At 40.8% G+C, this 23,988-nt stretch overlaps 2 protein-coding genes across 3 annotated transcripts in view; one reads left to right on the forward strand and one right to left on the reverse strand.

Annotated features, from left to right (window-relative positions):
• Window positions 1–1,217, forward strand: part of LOC131893939 (vomeronasal type-2 receptor 116-like) — a 64,235-nt gene extending 63,018 nt beyond the window's left edge. The window contains exon 7 of the mRNA XM_059244086.1: window positions 298–1,217. Coding sequence (XP_059100069.1) covers window positions 298–1,217 — 920 coding nt within the window. The remainder of the gene's footprint in view (window positions 1–297) is intronic.
• LOC131893928 (vomeronasal type-2 receptor 116-like) overlaps window positions 1–23,988 on the reverse strand; it is a 49,683-nt gene that overhangs the window by 9,790 nt on the left and 15,905 nt on the right. The window contains exons 5-6 of one of the 2 annotated variants that reach the window (XM_059244071.1): window positions 23,772–23,895; window positions 14,693–15,618 (exon numbers count right to left, since the gene is read on the reverse strand). In XM_059244071.1, coding sequence (XP_059100054.1) covers window positions 14,693–15,618; window positions 23,772–23,895 — 1,050 coding nt within the window. Of the gene's footprint in view, window positions 1–14,692; window positions 15,619–23,771; window positions 23,896–23,988 lie in introns of those variants that run through there. The other variant, XR_009374771.1, reaches the window with a different exon arrangement.

Raw genomic sequence — 23,988 nt, forward strand, 5'->3', positions numbered from 1 at the left:
GATAATATGGGAATAAAAAAAGCCATAAGAAGTTTGATCCTGGATAAGACCAAGTCTCCATCACTCATGAGGGCATCACTTCTAATTCAGACAGAAAGATTCATGTTATAGTGATCTGCGTTTGTCCTTGTAGAAGATAGGCATTATGAAATGGAAGCATTGCTCTTCAGAAAAGTATCAATTACATCTTTATCAATGAAGTATGTGGATGTTGTAAAGTTCCCAAAATACACTGACATGACCTGTTCATAAGAAATGCTGAAGTTGCACTAACAATACTTTTGCTTTCTGCATCAGATATGGATCACTGTATGAAGTGTCCAGATGACCAATATGCCAATGCAGAGCAGAACCACTGCCTGTACAAAGATGTGACCTTTCTGGCCTTTGATGACCCCTTGGGGATGACTCTGTCCTGTATGGCCTTGGGTTTGTCTGCATTCACCCTTCTGGTTCTTGGGATCTTTGTGAAGCACCAAGACACTCCCATTGTGAAGGCCAATAACCTCACTCTCAGCTACATCCTGCTCATCTCCCTCATCTTCTGTTTCCTCTGTTCCTTGCTCTTCATTGGCCATCCCAACTCAGTCACTTGCATCCTGCAGCAAATAACATATGGAATTTTATTCACTGTGGCTGTTTCTACTGTGTTGGCCAAGACAATTACTGTGGTTTTGGCTTTCAAAATCACTACTCCTGGAATAAGGATAAAGTGGCTCCTGGTATCAGGGGTACTTACCTACATCATTCCATTCTGCACCATCATCCAAATTATTTTCTGTGCAATCTGGCTGGGAACTTCTCCTCCCTCTGTTGATATTGATGCACACTCTGAGCATGGCCACATCATCATTGTGTGCAACAAGGGCTCAGTAACTGCTTTCTACTCTGTCCTAGGATACCTGGGCTCTCTGGCCCTGGGAAGCTTCACTGTGGCTTTCTTGGCCAGGAATCTCCCTGACACATTCAATGAAGCCAAATTCTTGACATTCAGCATGCTGTTGTTCTGCAGTGTCTGGGTCACTTTTCTCCCTGTCTACCACAGTACCAAGGGCAAGGTCATGGTGGCTGTGGAGGTCTTCTCCATCTTAGCCTCCAGTACAGGCTTGTTGGGATGTGTCTTTGTCCCCAAGTGCTACATCATTTTGTTAAGACCAGAGAGAAATTCTCTTCAAAAGTTAAGGGAGAGATCGTCTTCCAGAACTCACATTTCATAAATTTTAAATGACACATGTAATGTTGGTACAGAACAACCTATTAGGATACAATGAAAGATTATTCGTTAGCTAGTGACTCTCACTGTTTCTTTTAATGATGTTGTTTATCAGTGTCATGTATACTATTTTTATCTACATTGTCTCCCACAATCTTCCACTTAGCCACCTATTTTTACAAGACATGGCTGTTCTACATTAGGGCATAGGGGTAATGTTCTATTTGTCTCGTATATACTATAAGATTTGAAATAAAATCTGAGGCTTCTTTTTGATATCTTAGTGAATGTAAGACTTTGATATCACATGAATATTGAAAGAATCTGTAGGAAGCTTGTGAACTCATGTTTGCAGATGAATGCAAAACAATGCTAGCCCTTATAGGGGGAAGACTAGAGAATCCTGATGCATCCTGGGAGTTAGAGGAGTAGAACTCATGAGATAGAAGGATGTTTTGATAAACAGATATTGCGGAATGTTGCAGAAGCCTGAGAGATGTCTCAGCAGACAAAATTGTGTGCTGCTCTTGCATAATGGCTGAGTTCAATACATAGCCCTCATAAAATGTAGTTCACACCACCTGTAATCGTAGCTCCAAGGGATTAATGCCTTCTTAGGGCCTCCAAAGACTCTTATACACACACATGCACATAACAAAACACTCAACACACCACACACCCACCCACACACACACACACACACACACACACACACACACACACTTTCACACACATCTGAATCCAACACCTTTCTGTCTCTCACTAGAAAGCAATGAGGTTCCTATTGGATAATAATAATATAAAATTCATGAAAAGAAAATATACTAAGATAAAATAAAAAATAACACATTAAATTGAACAAAAGAAATAAAGAGAAGGAAAGAGGCCAAGAAAACTCAGATGAATCAGAGACCCACATGGCTGCACACTCGATGCCACCAAAACATAAAGTGATAGCCATTGCACATACTCAAAGAACCCATAGGGTAAAATGAGAGAAGAAAAAAATAAGAAGACAAGACAAAACAACAAAAAACAAGATAAAAACAACAAAGAAACAAACAAAAAAGTAAAACTCCCTGACATGATATTGTGAGACAAGAAACATCCAAAGATGCCATGAGTTCATTTTCTGTTGTCTTCTACTGTTGAACATGCATTTTACTCTTCAAAGTAGTTGGTTTCCCCAGTGAGACTCCCTTGAAGGAAACTAAGCTTTCATTAGCAGCTGGCTATCAATTGGATATTGCTTCTGGGTTAGGAATGAAACATATGTCCACTTCTCCTTTCAGCTCAAGTACCCTGCACTTGATAATGTTTTGTCAATCTGACACAAGCTAAAGTCATCTGAGAGGAGGGAACCTCAATTAAGAAAATGTTTTTAAGCTGGCAGTGGTGGTGCACACGTTTAATCCCAGCCCTTGGGAGGTATAAGCTGGCAGATGTCTGTGAGTCTGAGGCCAGCCTGGTCTACAGAGTTAGTTACAGGAGAGCCAAGGCTACATGAAGAAAACCTGTCCATTTTGTTTGTTTGTTTGTTTTGAGATGGGGTTTCTCTGTGTTGCTTTGTGCCTTTCCTGATACTCACTCTATAGACCAGACTGGCCTCTAACTCACAGAGATCCACCTGGCTCTGCTTCCCTAGTGCTGGGATTAAAGGCGTGCACCACCACTGCCTGGCAGAAACCCTATCTTGACGCCTCCCACCCCCCAAAAAGAAAATGAGATCCAGCTATAGGGTATTTTCTTAGTGATTGATAGGGAGGGCCCAGCTCAAAGCAGGTGGTGACAATCCTTAGCTGGTGGTCCTGAGTTCTATAAGAAAGCAGGCTGAGCAAGGCAGTAAGCAGCACCTCTCCATGGCCTCTGCCTCAGTTCCTACCTCCATTCTCTGCCCTGTTGGACTTCGGTCCTGGCTTCCTTCAATGATGAACTCAAATGTGAAAGTGTATGCAAAATAAGCCCTCTCCTCTCCAACTTGGTTTTTGGCCATGTTGTTTTATTGTAGCAATAGAAACTCTAACTATGACAAGTTGGTACCAGGAGTGGGGTCTTGCTTTGACAGACCTAACCATGTTGTATTGTAGGAGGACCTTGAAGGGACTTTGAAACATTGTATAAGAAAATCCTTTGAGTTTTACCTAATGGTGAACTGTTCTGTAGTACCTTGGAACATAAGAATGTTGAGGGTAATGCAGAAGATTGGAACATGGCTTGTGAAGTTTCAGAGGGAAGTTTAAAGACTCTATTGGGGCCCTTTGTTATTTTGAATTAAGATTCTGTGGCCCTGATTAGCTGGGCCTGTATTATCAACTATGATTAACAAAATATCTGAACAACTAAATTGAAAATTTGTTTTACTGAGATACTCGATGCTGGTTGGTTTGAGAAATTGTGGGAGCCCGTTCTCGGGTTCCTCGTGGCTTTACCCATCAGGTCCTCATAGAGGATGATTAGACCACGGGCCTGAGTGCAGGTGTCTGAGATGGTCTGCACTTGGCTGTGCTGGGGGAGGAGGTCTTTTGCTCCACCCCTTGGCGTCTCTATAAAAACCCTGGGGCAGAGACAGTCGGGGCCCGGTTGGAATAGGTTCCAGGCCCTCTCGAGGCTATCCTTTATTTTCTATCTGTTTATCTCCGCGATATTCTCCGCAATAAATCCTTCTATCTAATATTTCCTGCTGCTCGCACTCAAGAAAACTCTGGGGAACTGTGGGGGTGGTTGGGTAAACGCCCCACAGAATGGCGCCATGAACAGGGACTAAAGAAAAAAGAAAAAAGGGACTAAAGAAAAAAAGGGGGACTAAAAAAGGGGGACTAAAGACAAATGAACAGGGACTAAAGACAAAGTAATAGGGACTAAAGATAAAGGAAAATAATAGTTTTATTACAGAGTTTTTGGCGAAAGTGCTGAGTTCAGCCCTGCCAGTGGATGAGGCATGCCGGTGTTATGGAAAATATATATTTTTTATATATATTGAGAGGCAGGGGTTTTATCCTCGAGAGAAAAGGAAAGCGGACTGGAAGGATGTCCGATGCTGCAGTGAAATTCTCTTCTGTCAAAATTTTCTATCTTCTATCCCTTTCTCAATTTCTATCTGTGAAAAATAAGTATAAGGCATAGGGTAGTAAAATAGTGTAGGAAAAACTTAGAAGTGTAAGATTGTGTAGGAAAAAATAAGTAAGGCAACTAGACAGAAAAACTTCAATTTTCTAACTTGGGGGCTCTGAATGCAAACTGGGGGAAAAAAATCTTTCTTTGGGCTATTTGGGTAGTAAAAAAGCTCTTCTTCGAGCTTATGGGGAAGAATAGATTTCCTATGGAAGCTTTTGACCTGGGGCAGCTGAAATGCTAAGTCCAAGCGGCAGGAGAAAGTGATTTCTCCCTGAGGCAAAAATGGGGATGTAAAAAGCCAAAAAGTTTAAAGTTGGGAAGTTTTGGGAAAAGTTGCTCTTTTTCTTGGGGGGGAAAAAACCTTTCTCTTAAAGCTTTTCTTGGAAAATTTGGGGGGAAAAAACTCTAAAAAGCCTTCATCTTTCTCAAAAGCTCTTAAACTTAAAAACTAAAGCCTTTAACTTTCTCTCAAAAGGGCAAAAATTAGAATCACCTGAAGATATTAGTATGGGGACCACCTGTGATTAGCTCTAAGGGAAAACAACAAATCTCTGAAGACAGCAAAACCTAAGTTCTTTCAAGCCTTAAAAATTGTCCCTGCAATGCAGGAGGCAGGGACAAGTTCCTAAAAAACCTCTAAGCTCTGTCTCTTCAAGCTAGTAAAAGACAGTGGGTCAGAGTACCCTGAGGGAAACGCTTGGGAGAGTGTGGGTAAAGAGCTACAGAGAGCCCAAAAGGGCCAGAAACTTTACCTGAGAAAAGCAAAAAAGCCAAGCTTTTCAGTTACAGCCGAGCTGAGGCATCAAGGGTTTTGTTTCTGAGTGAGCGTTTCAGAATAAAAAGGTGCTCCTAATGGTCCTAATGCAAAGATACCCTGAAGCAATGCAAACTGTTAGCATTGTATCCTCGCTTCTGACCAAAAACCCAGAGGCCAGCGTCTCTGAGTTGGAGTGCATTTCGGGGATACTAGGGTTCTGGCAGTTGTAAACTTCCTGCCTGGAGCACAGAGCTGAGGCAGGAAGGTGCAGGACCCAGGGGAAAACTGCTAATGAACAAACAAAGCCAAAACCAGTGGGAACAGCACAGTTGTCTGCTTTCCTACAAGTCCCGGGTTGGTAGGTCCACTGCTGCAAAAAGACATCTGAAAAAAGCTTTCCTATCAGTAAGGACGTTTCTGGGAAAACAGTAAAGCTGAACTGTGTCTGAAGCAGTTGTGCTGCTGAGTCAGAACGCTGTCTGGGGAGAGAGCCCAGCCAGGGCAGAACACAACTATCAGGAGTAAAGCTTTCTTTTCTGTCAAAGAAAACACCTCTTTGAGAAAAGCTTTGTTTCAACTGACTCCCCTGAGATGAGGGAGTGTAGCCCTGAGGGGTGATTGCCTCTGGAATAAGCTCTGTCCTTGAGCACCCAGACAAGCAAATGCAACCCACTGGGGGACTGGGCCAGGTGAAGGTCTGATAAGGCAAAACACCTGTCCTAATGGGAGTTTAGAAATGGCAAAAACCTCCCTTGTTAGATTTTCAGTCTGTACGCAAACCACACAGACCCAGAAAACAAACGGACAAAAAGCCCTACCTTCAGTAGCAGGGAAAGCCGCCACTGTAGTGTCGGAAACTGTTTCTGGGGTAGAGGGGATAAACTGAGACCAAACTGGAAACTGTTTGGGAAAAAGACTCTAAAGAAACAGAAGGGACCAATTCCTCCCCAGAAAAATATGACCTGAAAAAGCTGCTAGAATTTGAGGCAGATTCGGGGAGGGGGAGAAAAAGCCCCTACTTCCAAGGGCAGCTAGCAGAGGTACAGAGCCGCAGATACTTGAAGCTCTGCATCTGGGGAAGGAAGGAACAAGCAAAATGAAATAGATCAGTGGGAGAAAATCTCTCTGAAAGAGCTATGAAAAAACTCTGTTGTGAATGTTTTTCACTGACTGGCTAAGACAAACACAAGCCCCGAGGAAAGTTGCTATCAGAAATTGCCCACCTCAGTGCGCGCTAACGAGGCAGGTGCAGTTCTGATTTGGGGCCAGTGTCAATTAAAGGAGAGACACCTGTTAAAGCCAGCTGAGGAGAGACCAGAAACCTCCCAATGTCCCATAATTGAAAATGTAAAATGCCTGTTCAAATCTCCCGTTGCAAAAGCAAAAAACTTTGTTCAAACCTCCCGGGCAAGAATTTGTAAGCAAGTCTGGTAAAAAAGAACTTAAAAGTTGACTCTCAGACCCAAAAGGAACTATGGGAAATGACTGATATAAGGGAAATGATATAAAGGACTGATTTAAGGGACTGATACTATTATGGACTGATATAAGGGAAATGCATTCTGGGAAAGGTAGTTTTTCTGCTAAAGATGGCGACATTGCCCTGAAACACTTTTGTCAGCTCGAAAATACGTTCATGGTAAACTTTAAAATACAGCTTTTAAAAGAATAAGGAGGAAAATCATCTAAGAGTTTTAAGTGTCAGTTCCAATGAAACATTGAAAGGATATGGAACTAGGCACTTCGCGGTTTGGGGGTTGGTAAAATGACTTATTTACCCTAATAGCTGTGCAAAGTTTTAACGGTAGTTGGATGACAGAAAGCTACCTATAAGATCAAACAAGCCACTTTAAAATCCTTAAAGCAAGAGAGAGCAGTTTATACACTGAACGTTGTCTTAGATATGAAGGAAACTTATGCTATCTACAAAAGAAAGCTGCCATGCTTTGTGGGCCATATTAGAGTTCACTCCAATCTTCCTGGTCCTTTAGCTGAGGGTAATGAGAAATGGAAAGATCCCTGCTCAGGATTATGGAAGGGTCCCGATCCTGTGTTAATATGGGGTCGAGGTTATGTTTGTGTTTTTTCACAAGAGGAGAATGAAGCTCGGTGATTACCGGAGCGTTTCCTAAGGAGAGTGGAACTAAGGAAGGTCAGCTCCAACGACGTTCCTACAAAGGAACCAGAATGAAAGTGGCTCAATTAGTGTTTCTGAGGTTTTGTCACTGGTTAATGCAAACAGTGAGGAAATAGAGTTCGGAGCTGTGCCGCTTTTGGCTTTACTAGCTCCTTTGGAAAAATACTTTATATCACCTAATAACTGTGCAATATTTGGCAAAGAGCTTACAGCAGCTAAATACGGTAATTTCACCGTCAGCGTGAAGGGAAGTTTTTCGGTAGAACAAACCAAGAGTACTGCTGTAATAGAAATGTTTGTCTGAATTGAAGTACTTAGGGGAACTATTATGAATTTGGGTGAAGGGACAGCCTCTAGTTAAAAACCGTCTACCGCTGACAGTGCATCTCTGCCGGTTTCGGAATGGCTGAGAGAACTGGCAACTTTGGAGTGTGGCGTCATCCTGGGAAGGTTATAGTCCCCTAGCAACAACTATCACAATTCTATAACAACACTCACTAAATCCCAGGGCTTTATAACAAAGCTGACTATACACTCTAAACGTTAGCAATGATGTACGTACTTCCTGTCTAGTTAAGAATCTTTCTAATAGAGATAGTGATAATAATTAAGAGTAAGAAATAGAAAAAGATGAAAATAAGATATGTGAGTTTATAAAAATTCTCTTGTTAGATCTGTGTTAAGAAATCTTTAGGTGTTTGCTAAGTAAAATATATGCTAATGGTAGCCCTATATAAGTTTGTAAAATAGATCTATAGAGTTCCTTTAAGAATATAAGCTTGCAAGAAGTATCTAAGGTAGTCTTAAGACATGTAGTGATAAGCTTGTAAGAAGTAAAGATGTTAGCAGTAAATGTAAGTTTAAATAAGAATAAGATGGAATGAATATAAGAAATATATAAGTAATAAGAAATATATTTGCTAAAGTAGTTCTATAGTTTCCTTAAGGAGTATAAATAAGTAGATGTTAATACGTTATATGTGAGTTTGTAAAATGTAGATGTTGAATGTGAGTCTAAATGCTTTGCAAGGCAAAAGGTTATATGTGAGTTTGTAAAGTGTAAATGTTAAGTGTGAGTCTATTCTTAATGTATATGGTGAAAGAACCTGAGACACAGAAGGTAGTGTCCTAGTAGACTGCAAAGCAGGCAGTCTGAGCGGTTTTTCAAAAGCTCCAAAAGCCGCTAAGAAGCTAAGAATGGCGGACGCCAGAACCAGCACAAGGCATCCGCTGCTGAGATCCGTGGAAAATCGACGCAACACAGAAAAACCTGAGCTAACATCAAAAAACGGTGCAGTTTAGAATACTACTGTACCTAAAAAGGTCTCTGTCTGTGAGAACAAAAGTTGCAGAGACGCTTGTTTGAAGTAAAATTGTTAACGGCAAAAAGTTTTGGTTGAAAACCATCTCTTCATATTTGGAAGTGAAAGCCTGATACTAGAATTTATTTCTTGTTTGAACTTTTTGAACTTAAAATGAGATAAAATTACAAGAAGACTTTGGTTATGGATTTCTTCATATTTGGAAGGCTCGTACCAGAATTTATCATTTGAATTTTGGGACTTAAGAAATGAAATGAACAATAGAGATTTCATTGCAATGGGACAATTTTGAGTTTATTCATAAAAAAAAAATGGAACTGTTTAAATGAAGAAATTTATTATTTCTACCTAGAGTCAAGATGCAGTTTTGTGTATGCATATATGCTTTATTAATTGGTGATTCATGAATTGTTTTGTGGAACTGTTTATGTAAAAATGAAATTACTTACAGAACTGGTTTTGTGTTACAAATGGAACTGTTTAAATTGAAAAGTTTGGGTTTTCTAACTAGGCTTGAGATTTTGCTTAAATTATAAAGAAAAGGGGAAGAGTTAATATTCCTTAGTCTAATTTCAAAAGTTGTTTGAGGGATTAATGTCATGTTATTGTTAGTAAGAAATGCAAATGGGGTATATTAAGAGACTACTTTTAAAGTATAAAGAGTTTTATTAAGAAACTGCTTTTGGATGTTTTGCTAAGTTTTCAAAGTGTTAATGGTTAGATTGAGAAGACTGCTTTTCAGTATGGGTTTGTAGGAATTGTATGAGTTTCTTCTAACTAGGTTTGAGGTTTTCTTTAAAAAATTATAAAGAAAAGGAGGCGCTATGAGATTGAATTATGTTTGCAGAACCCTATTGATATTAATGCACCCTGGTTTTGTGGAGTTAAGGAAATATTTAAGTTTGATGTGAATACATTGAAGTTTTTCCTATGTTCTGTTAGCAAGAAAATTCAAATGATTGAGTTAAAGTTGTAAGACGGAGAAAATTGTTAACTATATATAGCACCATATATGCTAATTCAAATGGTTCTGTTAAGAGTTTGCTTTGAGTTGTAAGACTGAGAGAATTGTGGCTATGTATAGCAATGTTTATGTTAACCTGTTAATGGTAATGATGAAGCTAAGGGATTCTTTAAGTTTGTAGTCGCCTTAAGAGTTTTTGGCTTAGAAAGGGCTTGAGGCAGCTAAGACTGCTGTAGTTACCTTGGACCTAATTCAAAAGAGAAATGCCATCTATATCATCCTCTACTCCCATACTGGGAGGTATAACAGCTATGGAGATTGCTGTAAGCCATTATTAGTTATTTTTTTTTTTATATATTAAGAAAGGGGGACCTGTGGGAGCCCGTTCTCGGGTTCCTCGTGGCTTTACCCATCAGGTCCTCATAGAGGATGATTAGACCACGGGCCTGAGTGCAGGTGTCTGAGATGGTCTGCACTTGGCTGTGCTGGGGGAGGAGGTCTTTTGCTCCACCCCTTGGCGTCTCTATAAAAACCCTGGGGCAGAGACAGTCGGGGCCCGGTTGGAATAGGTTCCAGGCCCTCTCGAGGCTATCCTTTATTTTCTATCTGTTTATCTCCGCGATATTCTCCGCAATAAATCCTTCTATCTAATATTTCCTGCTGCTCGCACTCAAGAAAACTCTGGGGAACTGTGGGGGTGGTTGGGTAAACGCCCCACAAGAAATTAGTGGTGATTAAGAAGAGCCCATGGTTGTGGTGGTGCATGGCTTTAATCCCAGCACTCTGGAGGCAGAGCAAGGCAGATCTCTGTGAGTTCAAGGCCAATTTGGGCTACAGAGTGTGCTCCAGTACAGGCACCAAAACTACACTGAGAAACCCTGTCTTAAAAAAAAGAAGAAGAAGAAGAAGAAGAACCCAGCAATGCTGAGTTGAAATCTTCTGAGAAGTGTTTCCTGAGAGCACATGGATGCTGTGTCCCAGAGGCAGTTGTACTTCATGCTGGCAGTCAAATGGTGGTGTGAGAGTCACCCAGGTGGTACTGGTTTTGAAGGCATGAATTGGTCATGGATTCCAGTGGAGGCTCGGTACTGTGAGAAGCCAGGAGATGCTATTGGTGAAGGTGGAAGTACACTAGCACTTGAAGGTCCAGCATTAAAGGAGTCATACAGAGAATTTGAGACTTGGAACCATGAAGAGAGTCTATGAGAGGCGTTGATGAAAGTGCAGCCATGTTGCAGCAGAAGATCCAGCATTGCGGTTGATGTCAGTACTGTGGGGTGACTGACAAGAACAGCCGCAGCCATAGAGTGGAGCCATCCTGAGCCTGGAAGGCAAGCTGTGTGTGCTGCCGAGGATGGAGCTGTAGAAGTGACCCAAGCCCTTTGGAGAAGCCCAGAAGATAGTAAGTGGATCCAGACATTGGAAATCGAACTATTACACAGTTGGAGAGTGGATTTTATTTGTCAGAGAGACTTTGCCTTGGGCCTTTCCCTCTTCAAGTAAGGAATTATTTAATCTAATTTTTATTTATTTTTTATTTTTTTTATTTTTTATTTTTGGTTTTTCGAGACACGGTTTCTCTGTGTAGCTTTGCGCCTTTCCTGGAACTCACTTGGTAGTCCAGGCTGGCCTCGAACTCACAGAGATCCGCCTGGCTCTGCCTCCCAAGTGCTGGGATTAAAGGCGTGCACCACCACCGCCCGGTCCTAATTTTTATCTTTTAAGGAGCCCACACTTGAGAGATTTCAACCTTTTTTTTTTTTTTTTTGGTTTTTCGAGATAGGGTTTCTCTGTGTAGCTTTGGAGCCTGTCCTGGAACTCACTCTGTAGGCCAGGCTGGCCTCGAACTCACAGATATCCACCTGACCCTGCCTCCCAAGTGCTGGGATTAAAGGCATATTCCACCACTGCCTGGCTAGATTTTAAACTTTTAAAAACATTTTTGGGTTTGAAAAGAGACTGGATATAATAAAGGGACTGATTTTTCTGTTTTTTTGTTTGTTTGTTTGTTTTTGGTTTTTTCGAGACAGGGTTTCTCTGTGTAGCTTTGCGCCTTTCCTGGAACTTGCTTTGGAGACCAGGCTGGCCTCGAACTCACAGAGATCCACCTGCCTCTGCCTCCCAAGTGCTGGAATTAGAGGCGTGCGCCACCACCGCCCGGCCGATTTTTCTGTTTTTTGAGACAGAGTTTCTCTGTGTAGTACTGGCTAGCCTAGAACTCACTGTGTAGATCTGACTGGTTTTGAAAGCACAGAAATCCACCTATCTCTGTCTCCTGAGTGCTGACAGTAAATGTGTGTGCCATCACTGCCCAGCAGGACTGCATTTTTAAAAAGATTTATTTATTATGTATAGTGCTCTGCATGCATGTATTTCTGAATGCAAGAATAAGTCACCAGGTCTCTTTATAGCTGGTTGTGAGCCAACATGCAATTGCTCAGAGTTTAACTCAGGACCTCTGGAAAATCTGCCAGTACTCTTAACCTCTGAGTGAAATTTTAGTGTGTTCCATTGTGGGACTTTTAATACTGTGGGACATGTAAAGTTACTTATGTTTTTGAAAATATTTGTTTATTTTTATTTTATGTACATTGGTGTTTTGCTTGAATGTATATCTGTGTCAGGGTATTGGATCCCATGGAACTAAAGTTACAGACAGTTGTGAGCTGCCATATCGGTGCTGGGACTTGAACCTGGCTTCTCAGGAAGAATAACCAGTGCTGTTAAATGCTGAGCCATCTCTCCAGCCACTACTTAGAATTTAATATGAGATCTTGGGAAAAATGTGAAAGGAAAGGCCGCTTTGTAGTGATGTATTTGTGTGTCAAAATTATATGGTGTCAATTGTGATGGATAGTTTCCTAAGAACTTGACATATCTGAGTCATCACATCTAAAGTCATCTGAGAAGAGAGACATCAATTAAAAGAATGCCTTCAGCTCTTAAGACCACAGGGCTAGGTCTTCCACATGATCCAGGCATTGCTGGGTGAGGGGAGGGAGAGAAAGGCAGCTCATGCCCATCCATGCCACCACCAGACATTTGGGTACTAGGGAGAGCATGTCCTGTGGTTATAGGCGTGGTAGAACTATCCCTGACCCCCAGCAGCTGTAACACTTGGGAGAGCAAACCTTCTACCTCATGAGGGAAGCACAATAGAGCCACCCTTGTTAGTGCAGTTGTAGAAGAGCCAGCCAAAAAACTGTGAGCTTGCATGATCTGCTTGCATGATCTGTCCCAAGTACCCATCTGTCTTGAGGTGGCAAGGGTTGAGGAGAGTTGTCCTCCTCCCCTATGCCCATCAATATCTGGGGCAAGTGATAGAGTGGCATTGTGGTCATAGAGTGGGAGAGCTATACCTGACCCCCACCAGCTGCAACACTTGGGAGAGCAGGCCCTGCACCTCACCAGAGAAGCACAATGGAGCCATCCTTGTTAGTGCAGGTGTGTGTGAGCCAGACTCAAAGTTGTAAACATGGAACAGTTGTCCCCATTTGACATCTGGAAGACCAATCCTACAGTTTGGCAGGCCCAGACCCAAGGATATGACTTGGCATGCCCCACTATCCACCCTATCTATGATCTGCTGGAGCTTGTGAAGGAACCTGGCCTGTAGACCTAAAGTCTCAAGATTTCTAAAACACAGGACAACAACAGGATATCCTGGAGGAGCCCTAGTTAGGGCCCAGCATTGATAAGATAGTAGAAACCAAAGGCCTCGAACCAGACCAATGACTCTTTGCAATGAACCCTTATAAGTAAAGATAAATGCAAAAGGGGTTCATGGTGTGAATCATTGTCTCACTGCAGCTTCCTTGATGAGATTTTAAAAAATTTTCCCTTATTTTATTTTATTCCATTTTTTCCTTTTTCTCTTACACACACACTTTTTCTCTTACAAACACACACACACACACACACACACACACATACACACACACACACACACACACACACACACACACACACTATTTGAATGGACCAGGCAACTGAACAAAGTGGATTTCCATGAGAATGGGGGAAGTGCATCATGGGAAGAGTCCTGGGGCTTTAGAGACACAGGAGGCATCATCTTCCTCTTTTTGGGAACCCTGTGTGTATAAGAGTGTATGCCAGTCCCCACCTTCTTTATGGATTACTATTTACTCTTGTCTTCCTGACTGATCTGGCTCTCTGAGACATGGTTCATGAAGTCCTGGTTCACATACAGGCATCACACAGACCAGTTCTGAAGCTGCATGCCAGGATCTTCTGCTGATTCTGTCTGGAGTCCTGGGTACAGAGAAGCCTCCACCTCAATGTATACAAATGGCCTTCCTGGATTTTAGATCTTTCCCAGTCTGTATGAGTTGAAGGAATATGCACCAATTTAGCAAAAAGTAATGGACTCTGAAGAAGTGACAAGGTAAAGGCTGCTTGGATGTTTAGCGTAACACAGAGAAATGAGTACAGAGTCAGTGGGAGTAGTTACATCTGGGCATTTGATACAGGGCATCATAATTTATAGAGAGGCTCCAGGTATTGACTGCAAATTGGTTGTTCTGGGTGACATTTCATGTTGGGTTATAAAATGAGGTCCTACATTTGCCATAACTTAGTATGTAGCTCATTATGCAGTTATCTGTTATAGTATAACCTTCATGGAAAGGTACATCGAATGTAAAGAATTTGGATTTCTTGAGAATAAAAACATATAAGAAAAGAACGTATGAGAAATTGGAGAAATGTCTCAAGGGCTTCAGCAACAAAACACTATATTGACAGAAATCTGTTGTACTGAATGTCAAATTTACAAAATGTTTAAGAATATTTACATGTATGACTCTTGAATCTGTTCATCAGCATACGTAATTGACAGTGGAAATAATTTTTTTTGGAATAATCTAGTGGTCAAATTCATAAAATATGTGAATGATCCAAGTAGAAGAACTCCCAAATTAGCATTTCATTAGCAAATGAAATCAATAACACGAAAGTAATAGTGAATGTAAGAGGAGGACTCAAAATACAAGCTATATTCCAACATGAATAAGAGGATGGATGCAGAATTCATTTAGCTTAATATGATTACTTAAAGAAATAATAGCCTATGGGATCAAATGCCAAATTATGACTTCATATGTGAGCATTCAGATAGTGAAGAACAATCATGCTTCAAAACTCTTTAATTTAAGAAATATGGGAGCTAGGTTTTAAGGATTGTTTTTCTAGCATATATTGTGTCCTTAATGTGATGAAGTGAGTTCCTTTCTGGTCTTAATAGTATTATATAGCACTTGGGGACAAAGATGATGCCTAAGATTGATGTACTAGAAGCCAAGATAGAGAGGATTTCCATAGCCACCATGATCTTTCCCTTGGTGCTGTGGTAGACAGGGAGGAAGCTGACCCAGACACTGCAGAACACCAGCATGCTGAAAGCCAGAAACTTGGCTTCATTGAATGTGTCAGGCAGATTCCTGGACAAAAAAGCCATAAGGTAGCTGCCTATAGCCAGTGTTCCCAGGTATCCCAGGATGCAGTAGAAGGCAATAGCTGAGCCTTTGTTGCAAATGATGATGATGTGCTCATGTTCTGAATGAACATCTTTGTCAATAAATGGAGGAGAGGTTGCCAGCCAGATTCCAGAGAGAAGAACTTGCAGCAGGGTGCAGATGGGAATGATCAAATTAGGGGCCCTTGCTGTCAGCAGCCACCTCCTCGTTCTCCCTGGAGTAGTGATCTTGAAGGCTATAAGTACAGTGAGAGTTTTGGCCAGCACAGTGGAAAGAGCCACAGTGAACAGAAGTCCAAATATGTTCTGCTGTAGGATACAGGTGACTCTGCTAGGATGGCCAATGTAAAGCAAGGGACAGAGAAAACAGAGGATGAGAGTGATGAGCAGGATATAACTGAGATGACAGTTATTGGCCTTGACAATGGGAGTGTCTCTGTGTTTCAGAAACACCCCAAGAACAACAGCTGTGAGTGATGAGAAACCCAAGGACATCATGCTGAATATCTTCCCCAAGGGATCATCATAGGCCAGAAATGTCACAGTCTTATATTGGCAGTGGCTCTTCTCATTATTTGCATAGTGTGTTTCTGGACACTTCACACACTGATCCACATCTGGCAGAAATGCAGGCGATTATGAATGCATACTCAGGTTTCTTTTTTTATTCTAAGTCACTTACCTGCTCCAGAACATTGCAATGGTATCTGAACAGCCTTGCTTTGTTTCACATATAAATACAGGAAGATTAAACTCAATTTGCCTTCTACTTCATGCTGACAGAAATTAAGAAGCATCAGGCTTTCTCTGTTGTTACTCATATGGTATCCTCATCTTTAGCGACACTCTTGTATCTGTTTTAAAAGTCACTAGAGCACTGATATACATCACATGAACCTAATTTTACTCTGTCATTGCCTCTTCATTAATACATCTCCATTCTTAAGAGGGCATGAGACTTCAGTGTGATAGAAAGAATGTCCTTTGAAATCTTATAATGATGTTCTCTTATATTCCAAATGCATCTACATTAACGAAATCCACAGTGTTCTCTAAGTGTCTTCATTCTATGAAGGAGCCTGAATGATTTAAAATTCTTCAAGTCTTTCAGCCTTGAACCACTTCATCAGTGACACTGTTTTCATAACTCTGTACAGTAGTATCCATGTATTGCATAGATAAAGAACTACTCATGTATTCTTATGTCTTTATGGACAAGTGTTTGAATATCTTATTGATTTACTCTTCAATTATGATTTATGATTATGGATTTTTCTGCTATATTTTCAATGTAGTAATAATGTCCATATTTCTATACACTTTTTATTTTTGATATATATTTAATTCTCTTTATATCATTACATTACCATTCACACTCCCTATATAATACATTCTGATCATGATTTTGCACTCTGCCAGCTCCTCTCAGATTCTCTCCATGTCCACCCAATTCCACACCCTGTCTTTCTCTCTTTCTTTAAAAAAGAAAAAGCAAAATCCCAACAAACCAAAACAACCATTAAATAAACTCACTCTCTCACACATGCACACACAAACCACAAAAGCACAAAAGACAAAGTTGTGATTCAAAGTATAAAGGAAAAGTCCAACATGACCAGAAGATAATAAATAAAGAAAAACAACAGCTTAAAACATTACCATCTCCACTTGTCTCCATATTCTGGCCCCAAACCCTGGCACTTTAATGGAGTCCAGGCTGGTCCTAGGGACCCCAGTCTTCCCAATGGCTCCAGGCTGCACTGTTGCCCCAGGGCTCCATATTCCAGCCCGTAACTTCAGCAGAAGACTTCTGCTTTATCAAAGGCCAGGTTGGTTCTAGAGACCCTGTCATCCCCTTCACTCAGATCCATATTCCAGCAAACAGCTCTGGCAGGTCCTAGGGATACCAGGTAAGTCTCTGCCCAACTACTGGCTAACATTCCTTAAAGCATGCCCAACATAGCCAGCAGCACCATGTCTCTTGGGCTCCATATTCCACCCCACAACTCTGGCATCTTTACTGGATGCCAGGTTCATCCTAGGGACCCCAGGTAGGATACCATACCACCTGGTAACACTCCTTAAAGCCTGCTCTAGAGGCCCAGACTGTACTCCCTTCTTTGGGCTCCATATTCCATCTCACACCTTAGGCAGAAGACTTCTATTTTACCTCAGGCCAGGCTGGTTCTAGAGACCCAAGATAAAACACTGCCCACAGCCAGCCAACACTCACCAAAGCTGGCCCAACACCCCCGAAATTGCCCACTACCTCCACTCCCTTTTGCAGCCCACAACTTTTGCAGAAATCTTCTGCTTTACTGGAGCCTATGCTGTACTAGGAATCCCAGACACCAAGCAGATATCCAGAACACAAGAGGCTACACAGGTTATTGGAAGTACAGAGGTGAGGTTGGCATCTAAATCCCAGAGGTCTAGATATACTGCAATGGATAATCAGACTGCAACTCACAGCTCCAGGGAGCCTAGGTAGTAAAGAAGACCCTAGGAAAGACACAGGGATCCCTCAGCAATGGAGAAATGGGTGAGATCTGCATGAGCAAACTGGGGGTAAGAGGATTAACAGAGGGCAAGCGTCGTGGGAAAGAGTGCTTAGGGGAGTGATAGGTACTAGCTGGATCAGGAAGAGAGTGGGAGAACAAGGAAAAAGAAACCATGATAAATGAAGATACCATGGGAATAGGAAGAAGCAGAGTACTAGAGCAGTCCCCAGGAATCCACAAAAATGACTCCAGTGGCAAGGTTGACAGGGTGCCTGAGATGACCTACTCTTGTGATCAAATGGCTGAACACCCTAACTGTCATGATAGAACCTTCATTCAGTGAGTGATGGAAGCAGATTCAGAGATCCATGGCCAAGTCCCAGGTGGAGCTCTAAGAGTCTAACCAATTAGAGGGAGGAGGGATTATATGAGCAAGAGATATCCTGACCATGAGTGGAAAAATTACAGAGACACCTAGCCAAACTAGTGGAAACATATGAACTGTGAACCAATAGCTGAATAGTCCCCAAGGTACTGGACTGGGCCCTCTGGATAAGTGAGACAGTTGTTTAGGGGGCCCCCAGGCAGTGAGACCAGGACCTGTCCTTAGTGAATGAGCTGGCTTTTTGGAACCTAGTGCCTATGCTGAGACACTTTGCTCAGCCTTGGTGCAGGTAGGAGGGGATTGAACATGCCTCAACTGAATCTCCCAGGCTCTGCTGACTCCTCGGGGAGACCTTGCCTAGGAGGTGGTGGCAATGGGGGGTGGTTTCAGGGAGAAGGCTTGGGGGTTGGAAGAGAAAGGACAGGGGAATCCGTGGTTGATATGTAAAGTGAATAGAAAAATCTCTTAATAATAAAATAAAATAAAATAATATAATATAAAATAATACATCAAACTTCTTAAGGGAGCCTATAAATGCCAGAAGAGTCTGGAGAGATGTTATGTAGACTCTAAGAGAACAATGATACCAGCCCAGACTACTATATCCAGCAAAACGCCCAATCACCACAGATGGAGAAAACCAGATATTTCATGACAAGTTCAGATTTAAATCATATCTATCCACAAACACAGATCTAGAGAAGGTATAGGAACCAAAATTTCAACCAAAACTCTAAGGAAGTTAACTACACCCACTAATATATAGCAATAGATAATCTTATACCAACAAAAACCAAAAAATAGAAACACACAAACACACACACACACACACACATACAAACACACACACACACACACACACACACACACACACACACACACACACACACACACAAAAACCATCACCAACAACAAAATAACAGGAATTAACAATTATTGATCACTAATATTTTTCAATATTATTGGACTCAATTCCCCAGTAAAAAGACATAGGTAAAAGAATGGATATGAAAACTGAATCCATCCTTTTGCTGCATACAAGAAACACATCTCTACACCAAATATAGACATGAGTTGTGAGTAAAGGGCTGGAAAAAGGTGCCTACATAAAAAGTGGAGAGCTCTCATACCAGCAACTTAACAGTACACCTGAAAGCTTTAGAACAAAAAGAAGCAAGAACACCGAAGAAGAATAGATGGCAAAAATAATCAAATTGCAGGATGATATCAAGAAAATAGAAACAAAGAGATGAACACAGAGAATCAATGAAACACAGAGCTGGTTTTTGAGAAAATCAACAAGAAAGACAAATCGCCATCCAAACCAATTAAAAGGCAGAGAGAGAATACCCAAATTAACAAAATCAGTAATGACAAGGGGAGGGGAAAGCTACAGACACCAAAGAAACTTAAAGACTCATTAGGTCATACTTAAGCTGTACTCCACAATATTGGAAAATCTAAGAGACATGGATATTTTTCTTGATAGATAAAACTTACCAAAATTAAATCAAGATCAGATAAACTATTTAAATAGATCTATAACTCCTAAGGAAATAGAAGCAATCATTAAAAGTCTACCAAGCTAAAAAAGCCCAGTGCCAGGTAGTTTTAGCACAGAATTCTCCCAGACCTTTGAAGAAGAGTTAATACCAACACACCTCAAATTATTCCACAAAATAGAAACAGAAAGAATATTGCTAAATCCATTTTGAGGTCACAGTCACCATGATTTCCAAATCACAAAAAGAGTCAACAAAGAAAGAGAGTAACAGACCAAATTCCCTTTTGAATATAGATGCATATATAATAAAATTCTTGCAAATAGAATCCAAGAACATATCAAAAACATCATCCATCTTGATCAAGTAGGCTTCATCCTAGAGATTTTGGGATGTTTCAACATATGAAAATCAGTAAATATAATCACCATATACACAAACAGAAAGAAAGAAAATTGCATATGATCATCTCATTGGATACTGAAAAATCCTTTGACAAAATCCAACACCTTTCAGGATAAAAGTCTTAGAGAGATTAGGGATACAAGGAACGTACTTAATCATCACAAAGGCAATTTATATCAAGCCTATAGCCAACATTAAAGTAAATGGAGAGAAACTCATGAAATTCCACTAAATTCAGGAACAAGACAAAGTTGTGTACTTCCTCCAAAAGTAATCAATGTCATACTAAAAGTTCTAGCTAGGACAATAAGACAACGGAAGGAGATAAAGGGCATACAAATTGGAAAGGAAGATTTGAAAGTATCATTATTTGTAGATGATATTACAGTAAACATAATTGACCCCAAAATTCTGCAAGGGACCTCCTCTAGCTGATAAACCACTTCAGCAATGTGGCTGAATACAAGATAATTAAAAAATTCAGTAGCTCTCCTTTACAAATTACAAAGTGTTTGAGAAAGATATCAGGAAACAACACCATTCACAATAGCCATAAACAATATGGAATGTTTTGGGGTAACCCTAACCAGGCAAGTGAAAGATTTACATAACATAAAATTCAAGTGTTTGAAGAAAGAAATGAAGACAATAAAACAAGATGGAAAGGTCTCTCATGTTCATGGGTCAGTAGGTTCAACCTAGGAAAATATGGCCATTTTTACCAAAAGCAATCTACAGATTCGATGTAATCCATGTCAAAATTGCAACACAATTCCACCCTTTACAGAGTTGAAAGGACAAGACTCAGTTTCATATGGTAAAGCAAAAAACCTGAGATAGTTAAAACAATCTTGTATAATAAAAGAACTGCTGGAGGTATCACCATCCCTGATTTAAAACTCTATTACAGAACTATACTAGCAAAACCCATAAAGTATTGGCATAAAAACAGATAGGTTGATCAAGGGAGTATAATAGAAGACCCAGATTTAAATCCACACACCTATGGACACCTGAATCTTGATAAAGAAGCCAGAGAGACACAATGGAAAAAAGAAAACATAGTCCTCAAATGGTACTGATCTCACTGGATTTCTGAATATAGAAGAATGTAAACAGATTTATAATCATCATCCTGCATAGAACTCAGGTCCAAATGGATCAAAAGCCTTCACATAAAAGCAGACTGAAGAAGAAACCAGATTCACTGAACTTAACAGAAAAAGTGGGGAGTAGCCTTGATCCCTTTGGCACAGGAGATGAATTCCTGAACAGAGCACCCATAGCACAAGCACTAAGATCAACATCTAATGTATGGGACCTCATGAAACTGATAAGCTTCTGTAAGGCAAAGGACACCATAAATAGGAGAAGATGGTAGCCTACGGATGGGAAAAAATTTTCACCAACTCTGCATCAAATAGTGGGCTAATATCCAAATGATGTTAGACATCAACAAACCAAATAATCAAATGAAAAGATAAGGTATAAAGCTAAACAGAGAATTCTTAATAGTGGAAACTAAAGTGGCTAAGAAACACTCAAAGAAGTGTTCAATATCCTTAGCCATCAGGGAAATGCAAACCAAAAAGATTTTGAGATTCTATCTTACACCAGTCAGAATGGCTATGATCAATCACACAAGTGACTTTTTATGCTAGTGAAGACACGGAGCAAGGAGAACACTCTTCCCTGCTGGTGGGAGTGAAAATTTGTACAGCCATTATAAAACAACTATAGTGAGTTCTCAGAAAATCAGGAACTGACCTACCTCAAGACCCAGCTATACCACTCTTGGGCACATACCCAAAGGACACTCCATCCTCTCATAAAGAAACTTGCTTAACCCTGATCACAGCAATGCTATTCATAATAGCTAGAAACTGGAAATAATCTAGATATCCCTCAACCAAAGACTGAATAAAGAAAATGTGGTACATTTACACAAGGGAGTATTATTCATCTGTTAGAAAAAAAGACGTCATGAAATTTGCTGGTAAGTGGATGGAAGTAGGAAAAGAAAACATACTTTGTGAGGTAATCCAGAACAAGAAAGACAAACAAGATAATTACTTATTTTTAAGTGAGCATTAGCTGTTAAGTAGAGGATAATCACACTACATTCCACATACACAGAGAGACTAAGTAACAAGTAGGGCTCTAGGGGTGACAAATGGACATCCCTGGGAAAGGGAAATGTAATTGATATAATCATTGATTGGTGCCTAGCCCAATCATCATCAGGAAGATTTACTCCAGCTGCCGATGAGATGCAGAGTCCCACAGCCAAACATTATAGGAAGTTTGGTAAACAACACAGAAGAGGAGAAGGAAGGATTGTAGGCATCAAAGAGTTTGAAGTCACCAGGAGATCATGGCTTGAAGAATCACATAAGCAGAGCTCATAGGGGCTCATAGAGACTGAAGCAGCAATCAGCGAGCCTCCATGGGTCTGTGCTAGTCCTTATGAATACATGCTGAGTTTATTTTAGCTTGAGATTTTTGTGGGATTCCTAACAGTTGGAAGTGGGAGTATCTTTTGTCTGTACAGGGGACTCTTTCATCCTACTGGGTTGTCTGGTCCAGCGTTGATATGAGAGTTTATGCTCAGTCTTATTGCATCTTGTTACGTCAAGTTCAGTTGATATCACTCAGAGGCCTGTCATTTTTGGAAAGGAACTGAAAAAAAAACCTGTGGATCTGGGAAAGAAGGGGAGGTGGCGTGTGTGGCTGGGTGGAGGGAAGGACAGGAAGGCTGTTCTCAGGATGTATTGTATAATATGTAGAATTATCATAAAATTGAATTAAAGTAAAAAAAAATAAAACCACCACATGTTCACAAGTCTATGGGTAGAAGGGAGAAAACTGTGGTGGTGTGAGTGAGAATGCTTCCCCTTACATCACATACTTGTGTGACTTGTCCCCAGTGAGTGGAGCTATTTGGAAAGGATTAGGAGATGTGGACCTTTGTGAGAGAGGCTTGTTGTTGTGGAATGGTTTTAAGGATTTTGTCATACAGAGTGTTTCTTCTCTGTCTCCTACTTGTGAATCAGTATGTAAAGTCTCAATTGTTCCTGTCGTCACACTGTCTTAGTTAAATTTTTATTGCTATGAAGAGACATCATAACAAAGACAACTAATAAAAGAAAGAATATAATTGCAGGCTCACAGTTCCAGATGGAGAACATGGCAAGCTGCAGGAAGGAGGGAATGGAGCAGGAAAAATAGCTGAGAGATTACATCTGATTCATAGGGATCACACACACACACACACACACACACACACACACACACAGAGAGAGAGACAGAGAGAGACAGAGAGACAGAGAGGAGAGAGAGAGACAGAGAGACAGAGAGACAGACAGAGACACAGAGACAGAGACAGAGAGGAGAGACATAAATGGGAATGAAGCAGGCTTTTGAAATCTCTATTCCCATCCTCAGTGACAGACATCCTTCAACAAGGCCACATATCCTAATCCTTTCCAAACAGTTTCACACCTGTAGGCCAAGTATGCAAGCATATGAACCTTTGGGGGCCTATCTCATCAATCTACCACACATGCCTCTGCTGTGCCTTCATGGACCCTTAACAGTCTGAAATTTTAAGCCAATTAAATGTCTTCTTTATAAGTTGCTTGGTTATAGTGCCTTTGTACAGCAATAGAGAAGAAATAGAGACAAAGTGCATGATGACATGCAGCATACTGCACTGGTATGGGAAGAGTGGTTTTCTCTAGACAGACATGTCCACAAGGATTCAAGAACACAGAGCAGGTATGAATTTCAATGCCACGAGTGTGTTTTTCGAGTGGGAAAAATGAATTGCAACCTGTTGTTTTCTAACAGTTGGGAGGAAGAAAACTGATTGTCTTCACTGAAGTGAACTGATTGCAGTTCACTTACAGATATTTTTCATTTGCTTGGATATTGCAGGTGTGGAGAGCTGTGATGTTTTCTGCATGATTGACATGTACCTGTCTCATTGGAAATCTCATTCTCTGGGCATTGCTTGCAGTCAAAGCAACACGAAGCCTCACCCTCTCGGTGGGTTTTCATGAATCCAGGATAACAGCTCTTACTGCATACAGACTGAGGAATCTGAGAATAATAATATGAATGTTAGCAAATGGCCATGTTTTATGGAATCTCTAATAGAGTGTTTTTGAACAGACCACCGATAAGACCTAGAAT

Source organism: Peromyscus eremicus, chromosome 1, assembly GCF_949786415.1.
Source record: "Peromyscus eremicus chromosome 1, PerEre_H2_v1, whole genome shotgun sequence".
In the NCBI taxonomy this organism is placed as follows: Eukaryota; Metazoa; Chordata; class Mammalia; order Rodentia; family Cricetidae; genus Peromyscus; species Peromyscus eremicus.